We start from the raw sequence: 25,475 nt of genomic DNA, 5'->3' as shown, positions 1-25,475 counted from the left end.
AGCTTTTTTCTCCAAAGATACAATCCTAGTGCTATTACTTTTGCCGAATAGAAGAGCTATCCAATTTTAAACTAGTGCTTTAAAAGAAAAACTGCAGGATATGTTAGTTTGGGAGTGTGGCTAGGAAATATGTTTCTTAATTTGACTGGATTCAAATGAACATTTTAAGTCCTCCCAACTTATTTCCCCTCAACCTCTCAATGAATTCTCTGAAGAAGTTGTGTCTCCTTTCAGTTGATGCAAATCTCCCAGTCAGCATCAACACTCAGGGCTAAATTTTCCAGCGTCAGCGCAGAGGTCTTCGTATCGTATGTGAAAACCACTTCTTTCTCTTTCCCATCTGAATAGGACAAGACAGTTTACTATATGATTTAAGAAGAATCCTTCTGAAACAAAATTACACGTGACTCCCTCTAGTTTTTAATTCAGACTGTCTCTGCCACTGGTGGAAAGGATTGATTAAAAAAGAAATAGTAGTCAAATCTACCCAGTGTATGCATAAGAATGCAGCAGAAATGGAAAAACTTTTTAATTTTTTCTGCCCTTTTAAACTATGGTACATCAAACTATGGAACTATTCAAGGATTCAAAAATAACCCTTGTTTCAGCATAGGTTTTCCTCCAAGCACCCTAAAAGTCCTTGAGATTGACAGGTGGAGGCAGAAAGTCCATGTCCATAAGATTCCCAAAGTGAAGGGACATGCTTGGAAAGCCACCAGAAATGATAAGCCCTTTCTGTAGATGCTACTACCTATGCATATGGGATCCCTCACAACTTCTAGAGATCCCCACATAGCTTTTGAATGAGCAAGAGAACAAAAACATAATTCTGGTTTTGTCTGGAAGTTTCCTGTTCCAGATTAGGCAGGCTTACAAATCTGGTCCTTTATCTGAAACGCTATCTTTGGTCATATTCTGTGCACGACAAAGTTCTCTGAACTTGTTAATTCTGAACTGCTTTTACTGATGTGTCTCTTGCCTTACAAAGCAAGTGTTCTTCAGTTCTGCATGTGATATCAGGGGTGAATAGCTGCTGGCTCCTTTCACTAAATTCTGCCCTTGATATCCAAAAAAGTAGCAAAGAAAACTAAACAAAGGTGTTCCCTGTGCTGTAACACTTCCCTCTTTATAGAGCTGTCAGTTTGCCACCTCTAGTGAATGGTAGCAAAGCAAAAGTATTTAAAAAAATTGTAGTAAAATAGAAGTCAGTTAATCACCCTTGGAGCAGGCTGTCACAAAAGCGGGTTGCTGTCCAAATCCCAGAATTATTACCCGTTCAACCACACATGTAGTGTGGTATTGTCCACTTTCATCTGTGCAGCTGAAAAAAGAAAATTATTTCACATATGTTAGTTTCTGTCCATCAGTAGAAGTTCAGCATCATACAGAGAAAGTACTACTTCAGTTTCACCCTGCAAGTTCCCTATATTGGTTTCCTTTCCTCTATTTACCTTTCTCTTGAGACAAGTAAAACTTTCTCCCGTTATCAGCTCATTTTTTACTGCACAGCACATTTCATGAAGTTAGAAGAAAAAAACTTGAGAAGATATTCTGTGGTAAAAAGCATGGCTTTCTCAACCAGAAAAGGTCTGGATTTTTGCAAAATTGTAGTTAAAACTCCTACGTATAAATGTAAAGCTAATTTTAACATTTTCCAAGTAAGATGTCTCAAGATGAGGCATGATTATCTTTTAATTTGTAACTAATTTAATTTTTTATTAAAAAGCTCTAAAAAAAATTAAAATCAAAATGAAACTTTCCTTTCCAGAGTAAACAGAATGTTTTTTTCTGTGGAAAAAAATGACTTTTTTCCAACTTCTAGATTTACTAGCAATTTAGCAACAGTTTTCCATCCTTTTCAGATTTCATATCCCAGATAGAGAGATTTGAAGCATACTTTTAACTATATTGCCCAAGCTTGTCTACAGTTTTGCTCTGTGTTAAATTTTGTAGTTTCAGGACTACCTCTTGCATGTTTTTGAAACCTGAAGGAAGAAAGAAATGCCTGTAAAATCCCAATTTATGCACTGCACAGTGTCATGGGCAACATACTTCAACAGTAAAAGTGTCATAGTGACACATTTAGCATCTATTTCCTTACAAGCAGTTATGGATATTTTTGGCTTTTAGGTTGTTTCACTCAACCTTTGCAGGTCGTGTCCCCTTTTGCTTTCTTTCAAGTGCTTTTCTTGTATATTTTACCATGGTAATATATATGGTGCATTTGCTGATGACTTTTGGAGACTACACATAATGGTGTCTGTTTGAGGTTCCCACGCAGAATCACGGAATATCTCAAGTTGGAAGTGACCCATAATGATTGAGCCCAACTCCCTGCTTCTCACAGGACTACCTAAAACTAAATCATATGACTAAGAGGATCGTCCGGATCGTCCAGACTAAATCACATGACTAAAAAGTTGTCCTGTCCTCTTGACAGGCTTGGTGCCTTGACCACTTCCCTGGGGAGCGTGTTCCAGTAACTGATGGCCCTCTAAGTGAAGAAGATCTTAGAAAAATACATCTTAGAAAATACAAACACTCCAGGTGTTTCCTATTTGCAAATCTCCCAGATTATCTTTTGTCTCTCTGATAGGTTTTACTCTTGTTGATTACTTTCTTCGTATTTGAGTAAGTCTGTAGAATCTCTAATTTGACTAGACTGAAACAGTATGAGACAACTCAGTGTTTCATGTGTTGCTGCCCTTAGACTTATGCAGAACATTGTTTACCTTTGCAGTTTTATGACAGATTCTGCATACTCTGGGAATTCAATAAGCACCAAATACTTCTACATTTGTAAGAAGGCGTCATGAGCTAGAAAAGGCATTTCCAGTGACAGTATTGGTGGCTTTTGTCTGTAATTGCTGTTACCTGGAAGAGAGAATGTTCTTGTGGAAAGTGAATTTCCGATACAGGAACTGCTTCTTGTGGAGATATTGAAATGAATGCCCATCATCTAGGTAGAGTTCACCTATTGCACAGGCCTGTGAGACACACCAGATGGAGTACAAATTAACAGCAGCTTCTAGTGCTGGACAACAAAACTAAAAACGTCTCACTGTATGTTATGCTTCAGGGTGAAGGGTGCATGCTTATTTTTCTTTAGTGACTTGTATCGCCAGAAGGCCCAGGGAGTCCAGCTCCAAGAGTGCTTGAAGACTTGGACATCCTAGTTTTGTACATTGATGTGGGTATCAAGTATCATCTCACAGATAAGAAAAGACAGTTGTGGGAAGCTCTCTCTATGTTTCCAAGAGGAAGTTTGTGGCCTGCTCATTTTCTGCTCCTTCCTCCAAAGGATTAGAGGAGGGCTGAGAAAGATCAGAAAAATACTCAGATAGTCCCACTTTTGAGGGAACAGTGGGAGGGAGGTGGGAACCCACCCAGACAGAAGTGGAGGAGAGCCACTGGGCATACACATGCAGATACCATTGTGCTGATCAAACAGGCAGCAAGGACCTGTTTGATCAGATGGAGTAAAAGACAACTTTGTCAAGGAAATGTCATCTCAAGAGTACCTCTGTGTCCAGGGCCACGTGGAGTTCATAAGAAATATCTGTCATCCATTCAGTGGACTTTCCAGCCGTGGTCTTCAGAGGTATCACAGTGCCTCCCCGCTGGAATACAGGAATCTGCAAAAACAAAGCCAGGGTAGAAAGGTTCATATACTCTGATCATAGAATTTTAACTTGGAACAGGGATAACTGAAGCTTGCTCTTATCAAAGCTCAGAAATGAACTTTTACCACAGGAAAACTACTCAACTAACAATGGGAATAGTAGTAATGTTCCTGTATGTGTACAAGTGAAATATTTTTGCTTGGAGAAGTCACTCTTACATCATCTCACTTTTCTCTACCGCCAGGACACATTAGTGCTCCATCTAACAACAAAGGAGATGGGACTTTTCTTCTCTACAAAAGCTACTTTTGATTACATTCCTACAAGGAAATTGAAATACAACTTTCCTCATTTTGAATGTTGACAAAACAAAAACCCATTTTTTTTTCCTGCTCAATGAAATTAGTATTTTAAAACAAAAACATACGTTCTCCAGTGTTACTGGGATCTTCAGAGTGCCTGGATCTTCCACTCGTTTAAATTTTCTGAAATCATACCAAATCTAGAAAAATTAAAAAAGAATGAGCATGACACACACGACAAGATCTGTTCCCTCTGCAGATGAATTTACTCTTCTGCTTAATTTTACTCTCGCTATTCCTAACAACCTATCTGATGTGAAAGAAATAACTTTTACTTTTTAAATCAAATGACCTTCTGGATGGAAAGAACACATTCTCATTCCTGAAGCACAAAAACAAGCTGATCTTTTCTACAGTTTGCATAACATCACTTATGTCTTAAAGCATCTGGAAGTACAAAACAATGAAATGACTTTCTTTAATCTAGAAATGCTGAGTACCATAATAAGCATATTTATATTGAAGTGAAAATTAAGAACAAAGTTGCTAATAAGAGGTCACAAAAAAGAGCTACATCTGAAAATTCCCATACACCACACCTGCCAGCAGGTTTAACTGCTTTAAGTGTGCCAGGCAGTCAACTCCCACAGAGATCTTGATAAAAAATGTTTTTCTTAACTTGTTTGGAGAGCCTAGTCTGTTTTCCTCCTTATATTGAGAAGTATTCTAAAAGTCCTCAGGCGCATTAGTAGAGTCACAAGGCTCTGCAAGGTCTCACACACTCCCCTGTGATGCTGTCTTTACTCTCATTTCTCTCTAGTGTCTCAGGCTTTCCCTTAGGAACTATTTTCCCCGAATTCTTTCCCTTCCTCCAGCTGTCACCTGCTGCAGACAAACACTCTTTGTAGGAGTGGATCACAGTGCCACTCTGTGGGTAAATAACTTTACTTCAGAGAGAAACTGATCTCTGTACATGTCAAAGTCTTTGCTACACACAGCCCAGGCTACTGAGGCTTGTATTTCCTTGTTGTAATTTTCCCTCTCCACAGCTTCCTTCTGATTTCCTTATGACCTTTCTTTAAAGGTCCCTTTTCTTCCACATAAAGGAGAACATTAACCCAAAAAGCAATACATGAATAAAGGGAACTGACAATTTAATAAAGCTGGTTTTTGGTGTTCATGAGAAACACCAAGCCTTGCGGGGAGATTTGAATTATAGGAGACCTGAGATTTGTGCAGCAGCTCTTGGAAAAGCAGGAAAGTAAATTTACTGTGAGCCAAGCATGCGAGGTATCAAGATGGAAGGAAGGTTCAGAGTGACACAGAATGGCCGGCCAAGCACTTGGCACAGTGGCAGTGTTCAGCAGTTACGAGATGGGGACGTGGATGGGAGATGGTTGCTGTGTAAAGTACTTCCTTGGGCTGAACAGCTGAGCAGCTCCATATTCATCCTCACCTCCTCTGACCCTGGAAGCAGAACACTCACTGCCTTGGCCTCTTGTTCCGTGACTGGATGTACCAGCAAAGCATTTCCTGGAGAAAAAGATAAACATGGCTGTGGTCCTCAAGGCTGCATCATTGGAGCAGAAGCTGTGTGCTCTAAGGTTGTCAGCCTTCCACAGACATTTTAGGGGCTTGCTTGGGCATGCCATGTGCTTAGGTTCACTTTCTACTGGAAAAAAAAGCATGTGTAGGGAGCTGATGGCTCCTTGGGTCTTGTTCTGTTATGGCACTGGAATGCAGCGGGGCTGCATTGTATACCCACCAGTTTGGAGGCACTTCTGGGTCCCTTATAGTCAAAGAGATAATTGCCTTTTTACTCTTTGGTTGAACAAAAAAATATGCTTTTCTAACCAAAAGGTGAAAGACGGGAATGTCTTTGTAAAAAAAAAAAAAATCTGCTTAAGCTTATTGCACTGGGGATGGTTCTTCTTTACTCCTAAAAACCAAATACATTAATGTATATAGACTGTACAGTTTGATGAACTTCCCTCCTTGCCCACTGGTGATGCAAGTTGAACTCTCAAGAGTCCTCTGAAATGCTCTGCTTCACCACACTTAGCTTTGCTGCCGTGCCCTGCCTACCTTCGTCAGACTTTTGCATGAGAAGTGAAGTCACTTCATTCGAAAGCCATTAGTAGGCACTCTTGAGCCCAGAAGTAACAAAAAAATGCAACATTCCTCTCCCATTCTCTCTTCCTGTAGAGGCTGAATGTGCTTTACACAAACACATTCATCTCATAAGCTTAATTTCTGAGAAAACTGACTTTAGCAGCCAGCCATATCAGAGTAAAAAACAATCAGCCTAGGATAGTAGTTATTTGCTACTATTATTTCTGAAGCAGTCTGTGGTCTTACCTGCTATAGTGAACTTCCATGTTTCAGATCAAAACCAACTATGTTTTTTCAAAGTGGCTAGTGAGACTGAACTCAGTTTTTGCATCTCATATGACTGCTATTTTCAAAGTACTGTTAAAACCTGGACCCTTAAAGAGTTCTCAAGTTCTATTTTCAGTTACAATATAATTTTTAAAAGCCTTGGGCAGAGTTTTCATGTTTTCTTTTTGTCATGTGCCACTCTATCACCTCAAAAATATTTACCTCATATTTAAGAGAATGAAAAGACACCTGCTTACCCAGCATATACTCATTTTCCACACCAAAAGTTTCTATTTTCCCTGGAAACTCTATCCAGAGGGGCCTGTGGAAAGACAGATAGTGGGATTCAGTTAGTTTTTTCTCTTCCACCAGCCTATTCAAGGCTTTCTCACATTTTCAGACTCCATTTCCTCCCTCTCTTTGCAAGATGCAGTTATCAAGAACTCAAGACAGGGCAAGGTCATCTTCTGTGCCTTAAACTCCCCCTTTTGAGTCACTGATGAGAGTTCCCAGTACAACATGGGTTAAGACACTCCAATATACCTATCTATGGTTTGGCCTCCTGCAGCCTCACCTTCTTCCCCCTCCTGCCTTCCTCCTTACAAACTTGCAGTACCTTCCTTCTAGCAAAGGAGAGATGGATGAGCCTTTCTGTCACAGTCTACCAGCAATGCTGACACCTGATGAGCTAGTCCCTGCAGCACAGTCCTTCCTGTTCTCAGCAGCTCACTACTGCTTTCATAGCATGTTTCCTCCTGGTCAGGACTGAAAAAACTGTACCAGAAACTAATTTTCAGTCTTTCTTAAAAAAGGGTAGTGCAATAACCATCTGATTACAGAACAGGAGTGATATTTTTAAAGTTTGAGAGATTATGACAATAATAGCTCATTCAGCCACAAGGTCTGGGTTTCCTTACACAAAAAGCCTAGCTCACCTGCTCACTCAAAGGCATCCACTTGTTCACTGTAGCCCTGCTGTTCGTGTGCTTGCTAATGAAACACATTTTCCACTCTGCTTGTCTCAGTGACAAAAATACCATACTTCCTCTCTAATTCTGTACTACTGCAGCAAATTTAACATAATCAAAGTTTTATTTAATATTGTGGGCAGTGCATAATGTTACCATAAGCTTCATTTCAAGAAAGACAGGAAAACCTGCTATGTCAGTGCTTACAACAGGACCATCTACGCCTGTACAGGTGCAGACAGATGCTCATACTATGTCTGTAATGCAAATCATCTTCAAAACCACCCAACCCTTGTCAAAAAGATGTTTATGTTTTTAAAACTTAGGAGATGTATTGCATTTGCATAACGATAAGTAAAGGTAAATATGATGCAAGAGGATGGTTCTAAGGCAACCTCAAAGACACAGCAATACCAGTGAGATTAATGACATTAATCTCTTGCTGAAAGGATAGTTGCATTCAGTTCCACTGAGGCACTTTCTCAGAGGTTAAGGAGCAGCAGAACAGAAATTTAACTTCTAATTTCTGTTCTAGATTATTAGATTCTCTACTAAAAGAAAAATCAGAAGAAATACTGCAGAAATAAATGATCAAGTTTTCAATATTAAATAAGCTTTTATAACAGTAACAATTCAACAGTAACAAATATTTTAATGAGGGGCAAAATGGCCTGTATGTTTTTAGGCCAGCAAGTTGAGAGTCCAGTAAGCACTGTATTAAGTGTGGGTTGGAATACTACATAATGTTCTTAATCATGACAAGAAGTTTGGAGTCCACAGTACTTTAAAAACATGTTTAAAGCCTGTGCAGTGTTTATTGAATTAGTGTGTTCTAGGCATCATTTGGAAAAAAACCCCAAACCAAGTAATTTTCTTCTGAGAACCCTACCAAAGCTTGCAGAATGCATGAAAATTAGTAAATTTTGTGTGTTGTTTCTTTTTTAATATTTAAATAACTAATCACAAAGGTAAGAGATTACAATTTAACTTCCCTCCTCCAAGTAACTCCCTGAAGATAATCACTCAACCTCCTGACTTACGCTCTTACCTCATAACCGGTTCAGCTGCTGTGTGTGCCCGATAGAACAGTGTGTATAAGTATGGCAGGAGGACGTAGCGCTCTCTAATGGCTTCCCTGATGATCTGGGTCTTCTTCTCCCCAAAAAGCCATGGCTCTCGCCGTTTGCTCTCCATGTTAGAATGACCTCTGAAGAAGGGCTGGTAGGCTCCTGCCTGGTACCAGCGAACAAGTAATTCTGGTTCTGGATCTCCAATAAATCCTCCCACATCAGCTAGATAATGTGCAGACAAAGAAAAATAACACATTTGCATAAATTATTTGGAGAAATATTAAGTTTTCCTCTAGCAAACATTCCAAGAGTATAAATTCATGCATTTCACAGTGTGCTTGCAGTTCTGCTGTTGGGCAGCTGCTTGTCCAAATAAGAGTGGAAAACTGGTGTAACAAGTTATCCTTTAATAAAAATCTCAAGAGAGCTTTTGGAAGCTGAGTGCCTTCCCCAGTGACAGAGGACAGTCACAGAACACCACCTGAGGACCACTGCTCCAGATGGGATGCTAACACTACATAAGAGTTAGTGGAGAAATGATGGTGAGAGCCATGTTATTGGCTTCTGGAACCAGACTACTCTGTGAAACTGCCTGGAAATGCACTGGAGCTTTCCACCATCTATGTTGAATTCTGTCTGGGGGTACAAGCTTGGTGCACCAGTGATTTATGTGTAGTGACCAACTCCAGCTAAACACCTTACCTCCACAGAATGAAATCCCTGCCATGCTGATGGTGAGAAGCATTGGAATGGATATTTTCAAGTAACCCCACTCTGCCGTGTTGTCTCCGGTCCACACTGCCCCTGGAAATACCCAGTTTCAGCATTACACAGGCAAGTTGGGCGTATGCTTCAGCTTATGCTTGCAGTTAAGGAAAGAAGACAAGAGTGATCATGAACTACTGGTGAACTGCTGTCCGTTGCAACTTTTTTTCTTTATACACACATGCTCCTGAAATATGCAATAAAAGCAGGTAGTGGTTTGTCATAGAACACGGGTTGTTACCCTGCCTTTAAGTTGTATACACTTTGCCAGATTCTCCTGAATTTTTTGATCACATACACTCGTATCAGCTCACCATGTCAGTATTTCTCAGATAGTTTCTGCCCTCTCTAGACTTAACTACTACACACCAAGCTTAATAGAACAAAGCAGCGTAGAAGGCATCCAGCTAGTCCTTACTTACCATACTTCTGTGATCCAGCGAAGAAAGATCGTGTGAGGACAAATGGTCTCTCTTTTCCTGCAGAACGTCTGATGAGTCCTTCTGCAGTTGCCATTTGCTGAAAATCATGAATATAAAAGTCAGGAAGATAAACTCTATAGTTAGGATATTTGCTACACTGCCTTTATAGCCTTCCAAGGCAGGAAAATTAAGAAGTCTATATACACAAATAATACCTACTATTAAAGCAACACTTTCTTATTAGAATATACTTGAATAAAAAAAAATATTAATATAATGTAGTCACAGCCAATGTAATTTACATTGTTACAAAGGCACAGATGACGTCACATTTTCTGGTGACCAGTTACAGAGTTTATTTCAAACATAGCAATATCCAGCACAAAAGAGTTTCAGTCCTTGATGGAGGTTACAGAATACCTACTACTGTGTAAATTAGACATACTCCATGTGAATAACTACTGGTTTGTGTCTCCAGATACTCTACCTGGTAGAATCCATAGAGGTTGTGTAATTCCCGATGTTCCCAGTTGTTGTAGTGCACAGCATCTTTCTGCATTGTTAGTTCTGCCCCTTTGAAGACGGAAGGCTCATTCATGTCATTCCATACAAAGAGGATATTAGTGGATCCCTAGGACACAGAGGTGCAATTAGAACATAACAGAGCAATCACTGTGACACACTGTGTTTATCTCTAGTGGGTGTCAGACCAGTCTGGGGTATGAGTAGAAACAGCAGCAGCAAAGCAAGACATGGTAATTATATTCCTGTGGTCACTTGAAAGCTGACAGTCATTCATCACATCTCTCTTGGTGGCCCTTTTGGTCAGGGTGGCAGCTGACAAGCCCATTTGACTTTTGCAATTCTTACAAAACTCAGTAGGTGCTTGCTATTCCTGCCTTCTGGTGAGTGAAAAGAGGCAGGGAAAAGAGAAGTATTGAATAGCCATGAGGAAAAAATCAGAGGCAGCAGAAGAGAAAAACTGTAGAGGAAAAGCAGCATGGGAAATGTCTACTACGCATGTCTACTACGGGAGTGGTTTCAACAACGCTATTGCAAAGCAGAACTTCGGGGCCGAGGAGGGGGGAACTGGAGGTGTCCAGCAGTATTCACCCAGACACTTCCAGCACTAGACAGGTGCTGGAAGGAACGTCGGGGTGAAGTAACCATGAGCTATGAGAGAGCGCTCCCACATCACTAGTTGTGTGCTATCATGGTAGTAGAAGCTGGAATTCCAGTTGTGTTAGATTATATGTTGTTAAAATGTCTGCAGTTTGTCCATCCTACTGGTGCAACTAAGTGAGCAGGTTCACTGGGTTCCAACTTTCTCAGCGTAGACACGTCCATGAAGAAAATCCTTCTGTGGTACTTCAGCTTATCAAGATATTTTCCTCTACATTATGATAATACAGCTACAAAAGCCACCAACTTGCTTAGCCAATAGTTTATCTTCTCTCTTTTCCCCATTTTCAGGCTTTCTAGGATATGTAGATCAGAGCAAATAAATACATACCTTGTATGCTTTGAAGGCAAATTGATCTGCATACCATTTTCGCACTTCAGGATTGGTGAAATCCAGGTAACAAGAGGAACCTGTGGATGTAGGAGATCCCAATTATTTAGCTCATTTTAAGAGCAGGCATGCATTGTCTTTGCACCTAAATACAGTGGCCTAAGGCTAGGATGCTTTCCACAATGGGTACCAATAATATTGTTTCTGAGACAAAAGCTCAATAGCAAATTCCAGGCTGACTTGCAACTCAGTACACCCCTTACCATGTTCTGCAGACCAACGCACATAGATTCTGGAGGTCTGAAGATCAGCACTGTTTCAGGATGACCGCTAGCAGTTTGAAATATGTTCAGAGGTCAACAGGAAGCCAGGGAGAGACAGCATCCCTGGTATTTTGAGCTTAAACAGGAAAGTGTTGCTGAAAAGCTGAATAACTACATCCTGCCATGCTACTAGAAGTTGTAATATGTCCTTGATTTTTCCCATATTAATTCCTTTGCCAGGGTTGTGGGCTTTCTGTCTGTAAAGAAGGGGGACAACCTCCTTTGCCTCCCTGCAAAGAGATCTCCTCATGAAAAATAACATGTCAAATCACTATATTATGATTGAATCAAGTCTTCAGTATCAGGGTTCACTCAATTGCTCACTGCAACAGATCAGACTGCATTTCTGTTACCCTTAGACAAGTTGGGAAGAGAGATGGCTGTTCCGATCAACAAATGTAACTTTCTTAGTTCTAGGCACTGGGACTATCTGCAGATCCAATAGACATAAGAGGAAGTTGTACAGCTGAGGCAATTAGAACATGATTGTACCAAAGAAACCACAAAGTGTTTCCAATTTTGAATATTTACAAAAAATGCAAGAAATGTAAGAATTTAATTCCAATTCCATGGGTCCCAAATAAACTATTCTGCAAAATTTTTAAAATAAACAGCTTGAACTATAGAGATAGAGTTTTCTTTTACCTGGCCAACAGATGCCCTCAAAATCTTGCCCGTTTCTGTCTTTCACAAAATATCCCTTGTCTTTTGCCTGTGAATACAGGGAATATGTGGGATCAACCTTAACGTGGGGATCTACAATGACGACAAGCTGCCAGGATAAAAAAATAAAATGCATCATTAGCATCGACTGTACTGAATAAACCAGTATAGGTTAACTTTTGATAACAGGCAGATAATGATTTTACTTCAAGTAAAGAAGGTAGCTGGGTCATTAATTTTAGAAAGCAGTTACCAGTTCTTGTATATACTGTGCTAGACTTATAGTTGAATAGCTGTATAATAGACAAATTTACAAGGAGGACATGAATTCATGCTTGCCTCTCTGAAATAAAGCCCAAAAAACATTGTTTCAGATAAAACCAAGTACCCCAATCCCTAAAACCACTGCATTTAATACACTGCTGTATTCTGCGAATAGGAAAATATCTGACTTCCATGTTCACATCCCTGCTTAAAATGATTTGCCTTAAGACATTTAAATATATCTTAGTTTGTATTAGCATCCAACAGCAACAGAAGTTTCTAATTTTTTTAAACATCCACTTACTGTATTTTGCAGTTACTTTCTGCTGCCACTGACTGCCTTGCTGTAAAACTGAGAATGTCCCATAGCTCCAATTAAGACATTATAAAACTTGAATGCTATTTCAAACAATCCCCAGTCCACTGACTTTTGGCAAAGATCAAGCATTAAGTAATTCCACAACTTTTAGATATTAACTCTGTACATTTTAATACCTCTGTAATTCCAAGGAAAATATTTTAGCTGTAAAAGCAGAAATAAAGACTAACTAAGCTAACAGACTACACATCATACCAGGATGTCACCAGACAGAAAAAATACTTAGTTTATGGTAAGTAATCGTATCAACATAATGGACAAATCCCAGTTAGTATCAGCAGAAACTAAAAAGTATTCTCAATACAAAGAAGCAAGGATAGCAACTACCAATGGTGAAAGCTCATGTCAAGTAGAAAAATTTTCTACTGTGCCCATTGAGGACAGCACTGGGCTTCCGTAAGATGGAGCTTCACATGGGTCAAACTCAGCCTGATGGTCAGGGTACAGAACAAACTACGAAATAATAAAACAGCACAAGGAGCTGAATTCAGCAAGATAGCTTGTGCACTGGAAGCATCACCAGACTGCACCACAGTCTAATTTACTCAGTTATAGTTAAACTGTTTTGACTATCTGAAGTACCGTGGTTAAAGCGAGATTAGGTAGCTTTACACTACAAAGAAATTTTTTTCTACCTGCTATATTATTTACCTTGCGTTTTTTCTTCCTGAGATGTTCTTGCATCTTTCTGGGGTTCTGGAATTTCTTTTTGTCCCAAGTAAAATACCTCTTGCCATCTGTGTGTTCTATGTCCAGCCATATCACATCATAAGGAATATCATGTTCATCAAAGCCAGCATCTACTGCCTTAACATCTTGCTCATCCTCATAATTCCACCGGCACTGATGGTAGCCCAGAGAAAAAAGGGGAGGCAGGGCTTGAGTGCCTAGGAAGAGTATATGAATGAAGATAACACTGTTAATGCCCTTCAGGATTTTATCTAGAAACTCTAGATATGTATCTATCTGGGGTTAGGGAATGCTGGCCTAAGTGGAGTCTAGAACATATTCTTCATACCAAAGTGACTGAACTCTTGAAATAACAAACATTACAACAAGCTCAACAGAGCAGAGGGCTGTAATGATAATACAAGAGTGAGAAGGAACTTGCTGTTCCCCGATGCTGAACTGTTATCGCAGTAACCAATATAATTTTAATCTTTAATTTTTTCTAATGTAAAAATATTCTAGATTACCTTAACTGTCATTAATGCAAATAGTTACATAGATTTTAATCAGGAGAATGCAGTTCCTGTGACTGCCTGAATCTGAGTAGTGTAAACAGGCCCACAGGTGCTGCAGTGCAAGGACCATGGAATTGCAGCTGTTTGTTAGGAATTTTTAAATTTAGAAAACATGTAGGTATGTACACATATGGCAAAAGGGAGCTGGGAAATTTTCCCAAGGGTGCACTTCTGCTTGGCAAGATCCTCTTGCAATCTGGCTACTTTCCTGTTCTGTTCAACTGAACCACATTCTCTCCATAACATCTGTGCAATAAACAACCATTGCTAACACACTAAGGAACTACCAGGGATGTTTCTGTGCTTTTAATTCTCTTTAGCACTTAAAGGATTTCTGCTTTAATAAAATGTTAGTCTTCTTGCCTCCATTTTTTCAGTCTCTTCCCTAGCCTCTTGCTTCTTTCCTTTCCCATATATGCATGCCATCTCTGCTCCCTTCCCTAATGGACACTTGACAGTTGCCTATCTTCTTTCTCCACCTTCCAGGATACATTACTTCATAACTTCAGTCTTTTCTCTTTATAAGGTGGCCTGTCTTGATGGTGACTGGCAGTTCTAGCCCTTTGTGTCTCCTCTCTTCATCTAAAGCAGCAGTTTCTGATAGCAGTAATTATGCTGGCTTCTCTGTGAGGGCCAAGTTTGACCAGCTGTAGATGCTAGGCAAAACAAGGATGGAAGCCTGTCTTCACAAAGCACCGGCCTGTGCTCTACAAACTGCAGGTTGGGAACAACTGGCCTCCTGCACACAATGGGCTTGGTAAATATTAACCCACCCTTAGGTACCGCATGTTACTCAGAGAATCTCCCAGGTAAACGTGCCATATTGACTCCAATTACGTGAGTTAGTACCTGTCAGTTGTGCAAACTGTTTGAAGATATCAAATGCAGTGGGTCCCATCAGCAGGAAAACATCAATGATCCCACTTTCTGACATCCAGCGCACATCAGTTAGAGGGACTGCTCTCTGCTTAGCAGTCTCTGCAGCAGATCCGAATGGCGTGTCCTTTGAAGGAAAACAAGGTAAAACTGAGTATCTCTATCAAACTTTTGTTCAATGAAGGAGCAAAGATAGAAACCCACAAAATCCACTAGACATACCTGGCAGGTATTAGGAATATACACTGTTTCTTACATATCCTTCCCAAATCCTTTGCATACTGCTTACACAAAATAGACTAATAGTTAATGAAGAAAAATGGGTAATGAGGGGCAAAGTAATTAAATCTTTTCTGTAATTAAAGACTATGCATTTTCTGCAAGATTTTTGAGTTACCTATAACTATATAATAAGTAATAAAGAAAATTAATAATTTTAACCATGTAATGAAGTGCTGGAATAAAGCAAGATTTTTTTTTCTCACTGTTTCAATTTTAACAGAATTCATATGTTTGTGTTTCAAGAGTTGAGTGAGTTAATTTCCTGAATATTTTATGTTTCTTGAAGGTCAATTACATTCCACTGAAGAATGAGCCTGCTAAGCAGAAATGCGTGGCAATTCCAAGAATTTAAAAACTCAGGAGAATTCCTCAAATCCAAGACATTGTCAAGATATTTGTCCACCATTTTTTCCGCCTGCTACATCCACCTGCGCAGATTTTTTCTGCTCCAACATTATGTATTTCCTCTCTGCATTCTCCTGTAGATCTGTTAGGGTACAAATTCTATAACTTAATTCTTGAAAGGAGTAATCTCCTTGTTTTCAGTGGTTTAATACAACAAATTTAGCAGTAGGGAGGAAAGGAGGAAGAGACTGGCAATTCTTCATTAGAGAAGACAATTTTGTTACGTTCCTGTTGGCCCTGCCCTGGAGTGTTTTCTTTCATTATTAAATTCTGAGGAAAGTGAGCAACTCTCACCTCAGCTACTGCCCTTGTACTAATATCCACCAGCGTTTCTGAAGAGTTCAGCCAGAAGATCCCTGAAGTTCTGTTAGTCTTGTGTGCTAAGAGAAGGGGCACTGAACCATAAATGCCTATTTTGTCATGTATCTTGTGGCCGAAGATATCCAAATTATAAAGCCGGTAAGCATCACCATCACTAGGACAAACAAACAGATGTTTGTTATACGTAAGCATCCTGCACTATTGCCATTCCACTAAATTTAGTGAACATTCAGTGAACACCCTGTACTATGGTCTTTTTTTCAGCATCTAGAGCTGAAAAGTGGACAGCCTACATTACTGTTTCTTTGCTTTCATCCTAGCTGTCTGAATCAAATAACATTTTTGCTGCCAGTGAGACTCCCATTTATTTGCTCTAAGTCCTAAAATACGAATTCTGAACTTTCCCATCTTCCCATGGAGTTGCTCTTTTAAGACTTCTGCTTAAACATGACCAATCCTGCAATTCAGAAAAAAGCTGCATGGAAAACAGAGAGGACAGAAGGGGTCATTCATGAAATTGCAGAGTGGAAAGGGAAAGCAGAACAACTTACTCCATATGGACAGGGGCTATGATTCAGCTTGCTGTATCATTAAAATATACACTTTATAATATACATATCTCAAGCTGCTGTCTGCATTAAATTATTAAGACAATGTTATAGCTCTCCTTCACAAAAATGATAATGCTTTCACTAGCAATCTGTCACCTTTACCTGGTGTTTTTGAGAAGAAGTGCTTCTGTGTGTTGTGGTATTCCATAAACATGGTCAAATCCATGTAAAGAGAAGTCCATGCCTACAGAACTAGGACCTGTGGGAATAACATTAAAAGAGAAGACCACAGAGTTCCATTCTCAGGCTTAGCTGAAAACAACAGAGCAGAGCAACCTAAATGAAAAAAAAACCATTAAAAAGCAGGTTTTAATTATTAGCTCTTTCATACTTGCTTTCAACTTCACTTTCATTATTAATTCTGTACTATACAGGTAATGTTTTAAACAGATTTTATTGTATTTATTCTGATTTTGATCTGCTTAAGAAGAAGATAAAATGAATCACTTTAATAGAAAAAAATACATTTAATAGTGGGTCACTTTTTTATTCTGTAGTGAAACTGCTTAAAATTATCTCCTCTTTCTATCCCAGTACCTACAAGCCAAGCTTTGCAGCACAGTGGTCCAGCAGAGTGGACTTTAGAGTGAGAGTTGCCTGTTTTCTACAGCTCTTCTCTTCAGTCTCAGCCAGGGGAGTAGCATGCACAAGAGCCTCTGCCAGTGATATCATCTTGTCACATTACTGAATCCAGAGCAAGTTTTGGCAGGTGACCAGAGATCCTGTAGACTGACAAGCAGTGGCTTCAGGATCAGAACCTGACCATATGGACTTAATTCCTCCAACACAGAGAAACAGAAAAAACATGATGCTGCCCTAATACATCAGATACAGCATGAACAACTAAGGCAACAGCTTCCTGCCCCGCTGTGTCCTGACTGTGAACTGAAGAAGCTCCTGTCACCAAAAGGAAGCTCTTTCAGACTTCCCTCTCCCTACTGCAGCTGCTGGGTAGTGCTGGTTGCTGTAAAAGTCTGTATAATAGTGGTAATGGACAAAGTTAACCAACTCAATTAATGCAAAATACAACTGTACAGGCAGCAGATGGTCATAAATTTTGGTAATTAATTTAAATTGTATTTCAACTACTGGCCTTCAAGTTTCTATAACATTTTTATCCCTTGAGACTGCTCAGTATTTCCTTTTGTAGTCCCCTACTTAAAAGGAGTTTCTCTGTGACAATTATTAATGCTTAGATAACATGATTTCTGATATGTTGTGAGAATAAATTACAAACGAAATCAATGTTACGCACTGATACTAAAAAGGAAAAAAAAAGAAAACAAAAAGGAAAGAATACATTATATAGCAGTCAGCCAATGCAGATACGGTTATGCTGTGTCAGAAATGGCACACAGTGAGCTGAAGAAATGGGTCACGTTTAACGTCTTCCCTCCTGAACAGAAATCTAATGAATATTCCCAGTACTTTTGTCAAATTTGTTACCCTTCACTGATATCTGATAGGCAAGTTAAAAGAAGGGCTGAGTGAGACACTGATAAACATTAAGCAGCTAAACAGAAAGCAGACAGAAATATGAATGAACACAGGTATACAGAAAGCAGTAAAGCTGCTTCCAGAACTAAACTGAGACTTACCATGAGCTTTGACGTCTAAAAAACTGCCAAATTTCTCTTGCCAGAGACCTAGATCCTCTCGTTTCTCCTGCATAAACAGAAATAGGTAAGCCTAGCAAGTGCACCTGCACACATCATGTATTTCTAAGAAAACTACATTTATTCACATGATATTTGTACATTGTTCAGTGCTTTTTTTGACAAATATGGTTCATATAAATAAATCCAAAACACAATTCAGATCCTGCTGCAGGAATTTACTCTGAAGAACTGACAAGCTATTGGAGCACACATTCAGTCTGCTACAGCATAAAGGTAATACCTGAGGTCTTGGATAGAATCATAGAATGATAGAATAGCCCAGGTTGGAACTGACCTCAAAAGATCACCTGGTCCAACCTTTTGTGGGAAAGAGAGCCTAGATGAGCTTATCTAGCACCTTGTCCAATTGCATCTTGAAAACCTCCAGTGATGGGGACTCTATCACAGCCCTGGGGAGGCTGTTCCAGTGAATGGTTGTTCCCACTGTAAAAAATGTCTTTCTTCTGGATGTTGAACATGATTATGAAATACAAAGATTGTGTGGATGGAACCAAACAGGAAAACCTACACAAACAGAAACCAACCCACTCATTTAAACAGTAAGAGTCGGACAACAAAAAACCTTTCCAGATTCTCCAGAGTCCTGTGTGTACAACTGATACTTTTAACCTCCTTCAAATTTTGAGCCTTGTGCCCTGCCATTAATTTTCTTGATTAATTTTCCACTTTTTTTCAGCGTCTTTCCTGGTTTTCTTTTCTACATCCATCCCAGAGTAAGCGGACGTGGCCACTTGCAGATGTGTGACTCCCCCAAAGCAAGCACGCTCCCTGACAGAACTCAGAGTTCAGACACAAGTATGCTGAAGGCAGCACAGCTCCTGCCATTTATTACAGGATGGTGGAGTAATCAGCCATCTGCTCTACAGGAGGCTAAAATTACATCATGGACATAACTCAGCCTCCGGAGAAAACTGCTATGTGCCTTTATGCACTGCCAGGACCTGGTATTTTTTCACAGAGAATCTTACTTCTGTATTATGCATGAATGTATCTGGAGGCATATTTCTGGACTATTATAAAACAGGTCTTTTTCTTTTTAAATTCTCTTTGCAATGAAGAGGGAATTTGAAAATGACCAAATATTACCACAAAACTCCCTTTTACACATCGACTCCAAATCAAATGAGAGAACAAAAGAGAAATAAATTCTAAATAAAAAGGCCACAAAAAAAATCCCCAAACATTTTTGAGCTAGGTGTACCCGACTGATGCCTTCTACAGCCCTAGTAAAACACATAAACCTTTATTCAACTCCAAATTTGCAAAATATCTCAATATGAAATACCACGCCCATTTTGAATTTCACTGGAAAGTGGTTAGACTATGTCTGTAAACATAGTACCAGAAGAAATGAACATGTGATGCTAATTCTCTTTTCTACAAAATATTCATGCTGGAATTGCAGTAAGCATGGGTCACCTTAGAGGAATCACTTGTTGCCTCCTTGTTTTCTTCTGTAGGTTTTCTAGTGAAAAAAAATACATAGAAATAATCAGTTTACTGTTAACGTAAGGAAGGACTTCAAACAGAAAAATCATATAGCATTATGCATTGCCTTATATATTATATAAGAGTTTTGATGCTTGACTGTTCTGAAAATTTAGGTCATAGTTGAGAGCTCTAACTGGCAAATCATTTTAACATTCAATGTCTTAAAATAACCTTCACTCCATATTTGAGTTAGGTTGACTTCTTGGCCTTTCACATTTATTTCTATCTGCATCAGTGTCACTTCTTTGTCATTTTCTGTTAAGGGCTATCTGTTAATTACAATTTTTGAAATAATGCTCTCTAGGAGAGATGCTTGCTATGCTCTTTTTCTTGTCATGACATGTCCTGCACTGTGGTTTCTCACCCTTCCAGAACTTTGCAGTGGGACTGACCTGTAAAATCTTGCAGCTATACGGCACATTGGAAGTTGAACAAAACTTACTGCAAGAGCTTATATGGTGAATAAAACTTACCTAAAGAGTAAGTTTCGTCATAAAAGGAGACAAAACTAATAATACCATCATATATCATCATAATACTATCACTTATTCCCAAGAAAGACAAGGGGTACCAGGATACTTTAATGTTTTACAGAATTGACCATGAAATGAAGCTAACATTTTGCACATGGCTGCTGCACAGGATTAAAACAGTCTGCAGTTAATTGATCTAAAATATCTTTGTTAAAACTTCAGGATTGTACTCACTGGTATGAAGTAAAAGAGAAGACAGATTTCAATACATAAGAGCTTCTATCACAGAAATTGCAATTCCACAGAATTGTTTATCTTCAGCTACAGCACAATCAGTACATACTATGATGCGATAGACAGATACTGTACCTATCACTAGGATGTGGTTGTAGGTGCTCAAAATATAACAATCCATTGGAATTCATGCTCAGAACAGTCTCACCCTTGGATTGTAGCTCAACCTGGAAGGGGTTTGCTGTGACTTGAAGTTTGTAGTCCTCATTAACACCTGACAGTGCCAAAATACCTGCCTCCTTCTGGGATATAAAAAGTCTGGTAAACAAAAAGCAACAACAGTTTTATATGAATCAGCAGCATGTGAAATCTACTGTAACTAAGTAACAATTTGAAAGAAAGGATGGGCTGAGAATATCTGCACATATTATAAAAGCCTCAAGGCTAATGTTGAGGCAAAGAATACCAGAAATACATGCTGTGTTCAGGGTTCACTGCAAAGCGCAACAGGTGGCTACAGAACTGCTGTGAAAACTCTCCAGAGTTTGCATTCCTTTCACACTAATAGGTAATGCCTTAGGTAAAAATTATGTATTGTAACAAGTAGGCTATTTTCTCAAATAGCCTCAAGTTTTTTATGTATATGACAAAACTTTACCCTATGTATTTAACGTGAATTTTTGAAAGCAAATTAACCACATGCATTTTTATTTTCTTTTCTCATAGCAACTTTGTATTGTAGAGAGACAACTGCAGTGTAGCACAAATGAGGGAGAAGGGAAAACACTCTTGCAAATGAAGCTGTGTAAGCTACTAAGGTGCTAAATCATCTTCCCATCACTTACCTCTGGGTGGTAGGTTCCTTTATAAGAACATCAGGAACTTTGTACCTTGCTCTGAGAGGAGATGCCTCATCAATTTTAAGCCTGAAAATATTGCCTTCTATTTCACAAATTTCTACTTGTAGAAGAACCTAGGAGCAAACAAACAGATAAATTGGTAGTGATAAAAAATACCAACTTACTTTTCAACTCAACATCACAAAACACTTCCTGTCTGGAAAAAAACATGCCTGCTTTCTGACTTAATGTTCTTTAGCATTGCTGACCAACAGTCATTCATATGAATTTACACCAGCTAATTCTACTTCTCCCTTTTGAAGAAGCTATTCTTTTTAAGTAGACTCTTTATCTTCAAGTCTCTCATGTCTAGCATTTTGCAGTTCTTCCCACAAGCAGCATGGAAAACAGGGGTGGTATACACTAATCTCAAAGTCTGACAATTTCACTACTGTGCTGTCAATAGAAGAGTGGGATACTACTGAGATGTGGGCTTTTTTCAAAATTGTCAGTGCTCTGTCCACTACTATTCACAGTGGTGCTGACACTGATGAACTGTGTCAGAAAGACACCTAAATAAAATGCATAATACTGCCCTACCCACTGTAACTTGCTATTTTAGAGTTCATGGAACTGGGAGGTCACTCTGTTCTGGCTCACACAAAATGACTCATTTTTCTTCAGTGGAGGAGCCCTACATAGGTGTTATTTTTTTTCTGTTTTTTCCTGTCTTAATCTTTCCTCCCATGAGACACAAAACTGGCTAAAGAATTTTGGCCTGATATCTTTTCCCTCTACCTATCAGCCCCACTCTCTTCAAAGGCATGAAAGAATGAAAGAGGCATCATACCAGAGGGAGAGTAGACAAGAGAGAAAAGATCTATTTGGAGTTCCAGAACCTGCTTCCTAAGAAATACTTTATATTATGCCATCTTTGTATAAAACCCTGAATAGTCTAGGAAGCCACAGAACCTTTGGTCTACCATCTACATTAAAATCTAGACAAAAAATAGGCTTCTTTTTCTGTGCCGACTGCAAAGAAGTCGGCAAAGGATTAACAAGAGAAGCTGAAAATAGAGAAGCTGAAAATACATTTATGTATAGTAACTACATAGTGTGATGCTCAGAGCATGGAAGAGAGCTGTAGTTCCAAACTCCCATAATCTGAGGATGGGTTAGGTTGCCAGCTCCCCGAGTGAATGTGCTAGCTGCTACGCTGTTAAATTAGAGGAACAGAAGACACCTTTCTGCCTGGCTGTCTTCTTAAATGCAAAGATGACTTCTTTTTCACAAAAAACTGCCTCTGAGCAAATACAAGAATACAAAGGTATGGTTAGAAGGTGCTGGAACATAGGTCTTCTTATTCCATTACAGAAAAAGAATTTATTATTTTGGAATAGTGGAGAAAACTCTGAATTAAAAAACTTTTTTTCACATAAAGAGAGGTCTATTCAGAATTTTCATAAAGTTTTTTTTCATGTTCCTTAAAATAAGTGTTCTCCTTGCACGGTCTCAAGCTGTCAAATAAATACTGACCAGTAAGGACACCTTTAGGCTGATACTTTGCATCATATCTTAAATATCTATCACTGAAGAATCTCAAATATTATCAGACTCATTAATAATATTCACTGCTCCTTCTATAAGCACCCTCTTATGCTAGGTGGGGTCTTACCTTATTCTCCTCATGAATAATTTGGAATTGGACATTCTGATCACTTAACGTGACTGAATCCAACAATACTCGATACAAGGATTTTCCAGGATGTAGAAGTTTCTGACGCCTGACAAGACAGAAAATTATTTTTGGTCTCCCTAATTGTTGTGGCTTATATTACACAGAGGAACATAATATTGTTAGAAATATTTACTTGTTAATTTTGTCTTTAATTTTTTCAAATATAATTTTTATCAGTGCTTCAAGCCAAGGAGAAAATGAAGGAATATGGTTCTGAGCACACATACATGTTTATGAATGAAATGTCAGAGGGGTTTGGTCACCCATCACCACTCTATAGGGTTTATTTAAACAATAATAGCCTTAATTCAAGTGTCCCAACTAAATACTCTGTTGTCCAGTTACATTCTTCTTCTTTCCATGACCCCAGCAATTTCAGCTGAATAATCTGTTTTTCATTTTCTGTCATATACCCCTGCTTGGCTTGCAAACCCCCAGTGAACAGCTTCTACATTCTGTGGTGATGAAGCAGTATATGTTTGTAATTTGTAACCTCCTGAATATGCACTGAGGAAATTTGTTTTTCAACAAGCCTGCTGACTAGGGAGTTTTAACTATAGCTTTTGGCCCTGATGATGTTTTTAGGACAGAGACCCTGAAACAGAGGCTCTTTCAACTATTTATAGAACGCACTCTGCTGAGCCCCAGTTTTATGAACTGTTTAAAGGTAAGTGTCTTGGAAGCCACCTTAAAGGGAAGCTTCTTCATTAGTAAACTGACTTTGTTTCCTTGCAACAGATACTGCACAAATTCGAGCAATTAGATAAAGGATGTCTTTCAAAAGCAGAGCAAAGACAGGCTCTGACGCTTGACAATGTGTGGCAATCTCCTGCTGAGAAATTAGATGTATTAAGTTAAAATGGCAACAGGCTAGAAAGGGTTGGTGTGAAAAGAGGAAGGAGTCCTGGTCCCACCACCAAAATGTTATTTGGGGTTTTCTGAATGTAATTTCCTGCAGAACAGAAATGAATATCTGAAACCGTAACCCAGTACCATCAGCAACTAACTGATATAACACTGGGCAATCATTCCTTTCACTCAGGCAGCACGGGATAGAAGACAATGGAGGATGGGAGGAAAAAAAAGGTGGAGACATATCTCAGTTAGAGGTGGGATGAGAAAGATCACTTAGCTTAAGGGTAGCTTTATGACACTAATGAGCTAGAATTTAGATTTGATGCTGAATTCTAGCCAAGGTACTTGTTCAACAGGACTGTAATCATGTATGCTGTTGTCACAGACTAATGGTTTCTATTAAGAATTCTGTTGTTTTGAACTACGGATATTCAGATCAAGAAATATCCATATCGAGAAAACAACCCGCGTCTGAGTGTACCTATAGTTCAAATATTGCTGGGGCTTTGTCAGATGAGAGAACTGACTCTTTTGAATTTTAACAGAAGAGGTTTTGGATGCAAGATTCCACCTTTTAAAATATGCTGATTTTTGCTTCCTGATAGGTGAGTGGAATGCTCACTTTGAAAGATAAATCCTGAAAGTAGCAGATTTGCTGTGTTTAAAAATCTATGTGTAACTACTTCCTGCATCCTTTAATACTGTTAGCTTAAAAAACCCCAACCAACCAAACCAAAACAAAACCTTACACTACAATTCTCCTCTTTACCTGTAAAAAGCAATCTGGTTGCATTCCTTAAAGGTGCTTTTGTCCACAGCCTCATCTTGGACACTAGAAAGAGCAGATAAAGAAAATATTTAAGTATGTTCACCAAACACCTGCTGAGGTCCTCCTCAAGAGGGATAAGACAAAGAGTGCAGACAACTGTGGTGACATAAAATGTGTTGGACTTTGAACTACTGTTTGGATATGGGAAGAATTTCTTACACATTTAGTTCCATGCTAAACCCCTTCCTTTTAAATGTTGGTAATTTTGGCAAACAGTTGAATCTGTGACTAAAAGAGCTGAATTTCAGCATGAGTGAATTCTTGGGGCTTTGCATTTTGAAGCCAGATCTCCTCTGCAGTTAAATATTATGTTCCAGTAATAAGAACAGAGAAAGAGGCAGGACTGGCAGGAAAGGGGAAACCCTGCACCCTTCTCTACTGCCTGCAGTGGGACTGAGGAGGGAGGTGGCCCTGCTCACAGCTCTATGTTATCTCTAGGCTTGAGATAACTTTTAGATCTATTAGACAACAGTAAATTTTTGGCTTGCCTGAAAAAAATGGACTTCCAGTAGTGTTTATCATCAAAAAACTTCCCAGACCATGCTGAGTTCAGACACACGTGGAAGAGAATAAGGTATTAGTACTGGTGGACAAAAAGCTGATGCTTATAAAATACTTATTAATTATATACAAGCAACATATAAAATGCAGATGGCAGCCATGAAGACTCGGTCACAGATGCTGTGAACTAAATATTAATAGACCGGGGTTATTATTGGAGAGCTCACAGTAACCATGACTTTAGGCAATTTAACTCTTCCCACTTCAGCCTGAAGACACACACGGACTTCGGGGTTTTTGACCCGGGTCTCCGTATTTCACACTCCGCAAGCTGACGACCTTCCAGCGCCGCACCCCGCAGCCCAACCAACCTGCGCGTTCTGGGACCCGCTCCCTGCCCGCCCCGCCACCCAAGAAGGTCCTGCC

At 39.2% G+C, this 25,475-nt stretch overlaps 1 protein-coding gene across 1 annotated transcript; it reads right to left on the bottom strand.

The window, feature by feature from the left end:
* Window positions 1-230: 230 nt before the first annotated feature.
* On the bottom strand, window positions 231-24,551 carry GANC (glucosidase alpha, neutral C; the record flags this gene model as incomplete). The annotated part of the gene is made up of 23 exons (XM_010178207.2): window positions 231-340; window positions 1,218-1,321; window positions 2,875-2,987; window positions 3,522-3,635; window positions 4,051-4,125; window positions 5,382-5,458; window positions 6,562-6,626; window positions 8,321-8,564; window positions 9,045-9,146; window positions 9,530-9,626; window positions 10,017-10,160; window positions 11,043-11,122; window positions 12,011-12,137; window positions 13,323-13,558; window positions 14,765-14,918; window positions 15,773-15,953; window positions 16,513-16,609; window positions 18,009-18,075; window positions 19,509-19,554; window positions 20,423-20,605; window positions 21,133-21,260; window positions 22,802-22,910; window positions 24,489-24,551. Coding segments are annotated over 23 exons (2,716 nt in total), but the record flags the coding sequence as incomplete, so codon positions are not given.
* Window positions 24,552-25,475: the final 924 nt, after the last annotated feature.

The sequence above is a fragment of the Antrostomus carolinensis genome, unplaced genomic scaffold (assembly GCF_000700745.2).
Source record: "Antrostomus carolinensis isolate BGI_N321 unplaced genomic scaffold, ASM70074v2 scaffold7331, whole genome shotgun sequence".
In the NCBI taxonomy this organism is placed as follows: Eukaryota; Metazoa; Chordata; class Aves; order Caprimulgiformes; family Caprimulgidae; genus Antrostomus; species Antrostomus carolinensis.
The sequence above is the reverse complement of the archived record's forward strand: the minus strand, read 5'-3'. Positions and strand labels throughout refer to the sequence as shown.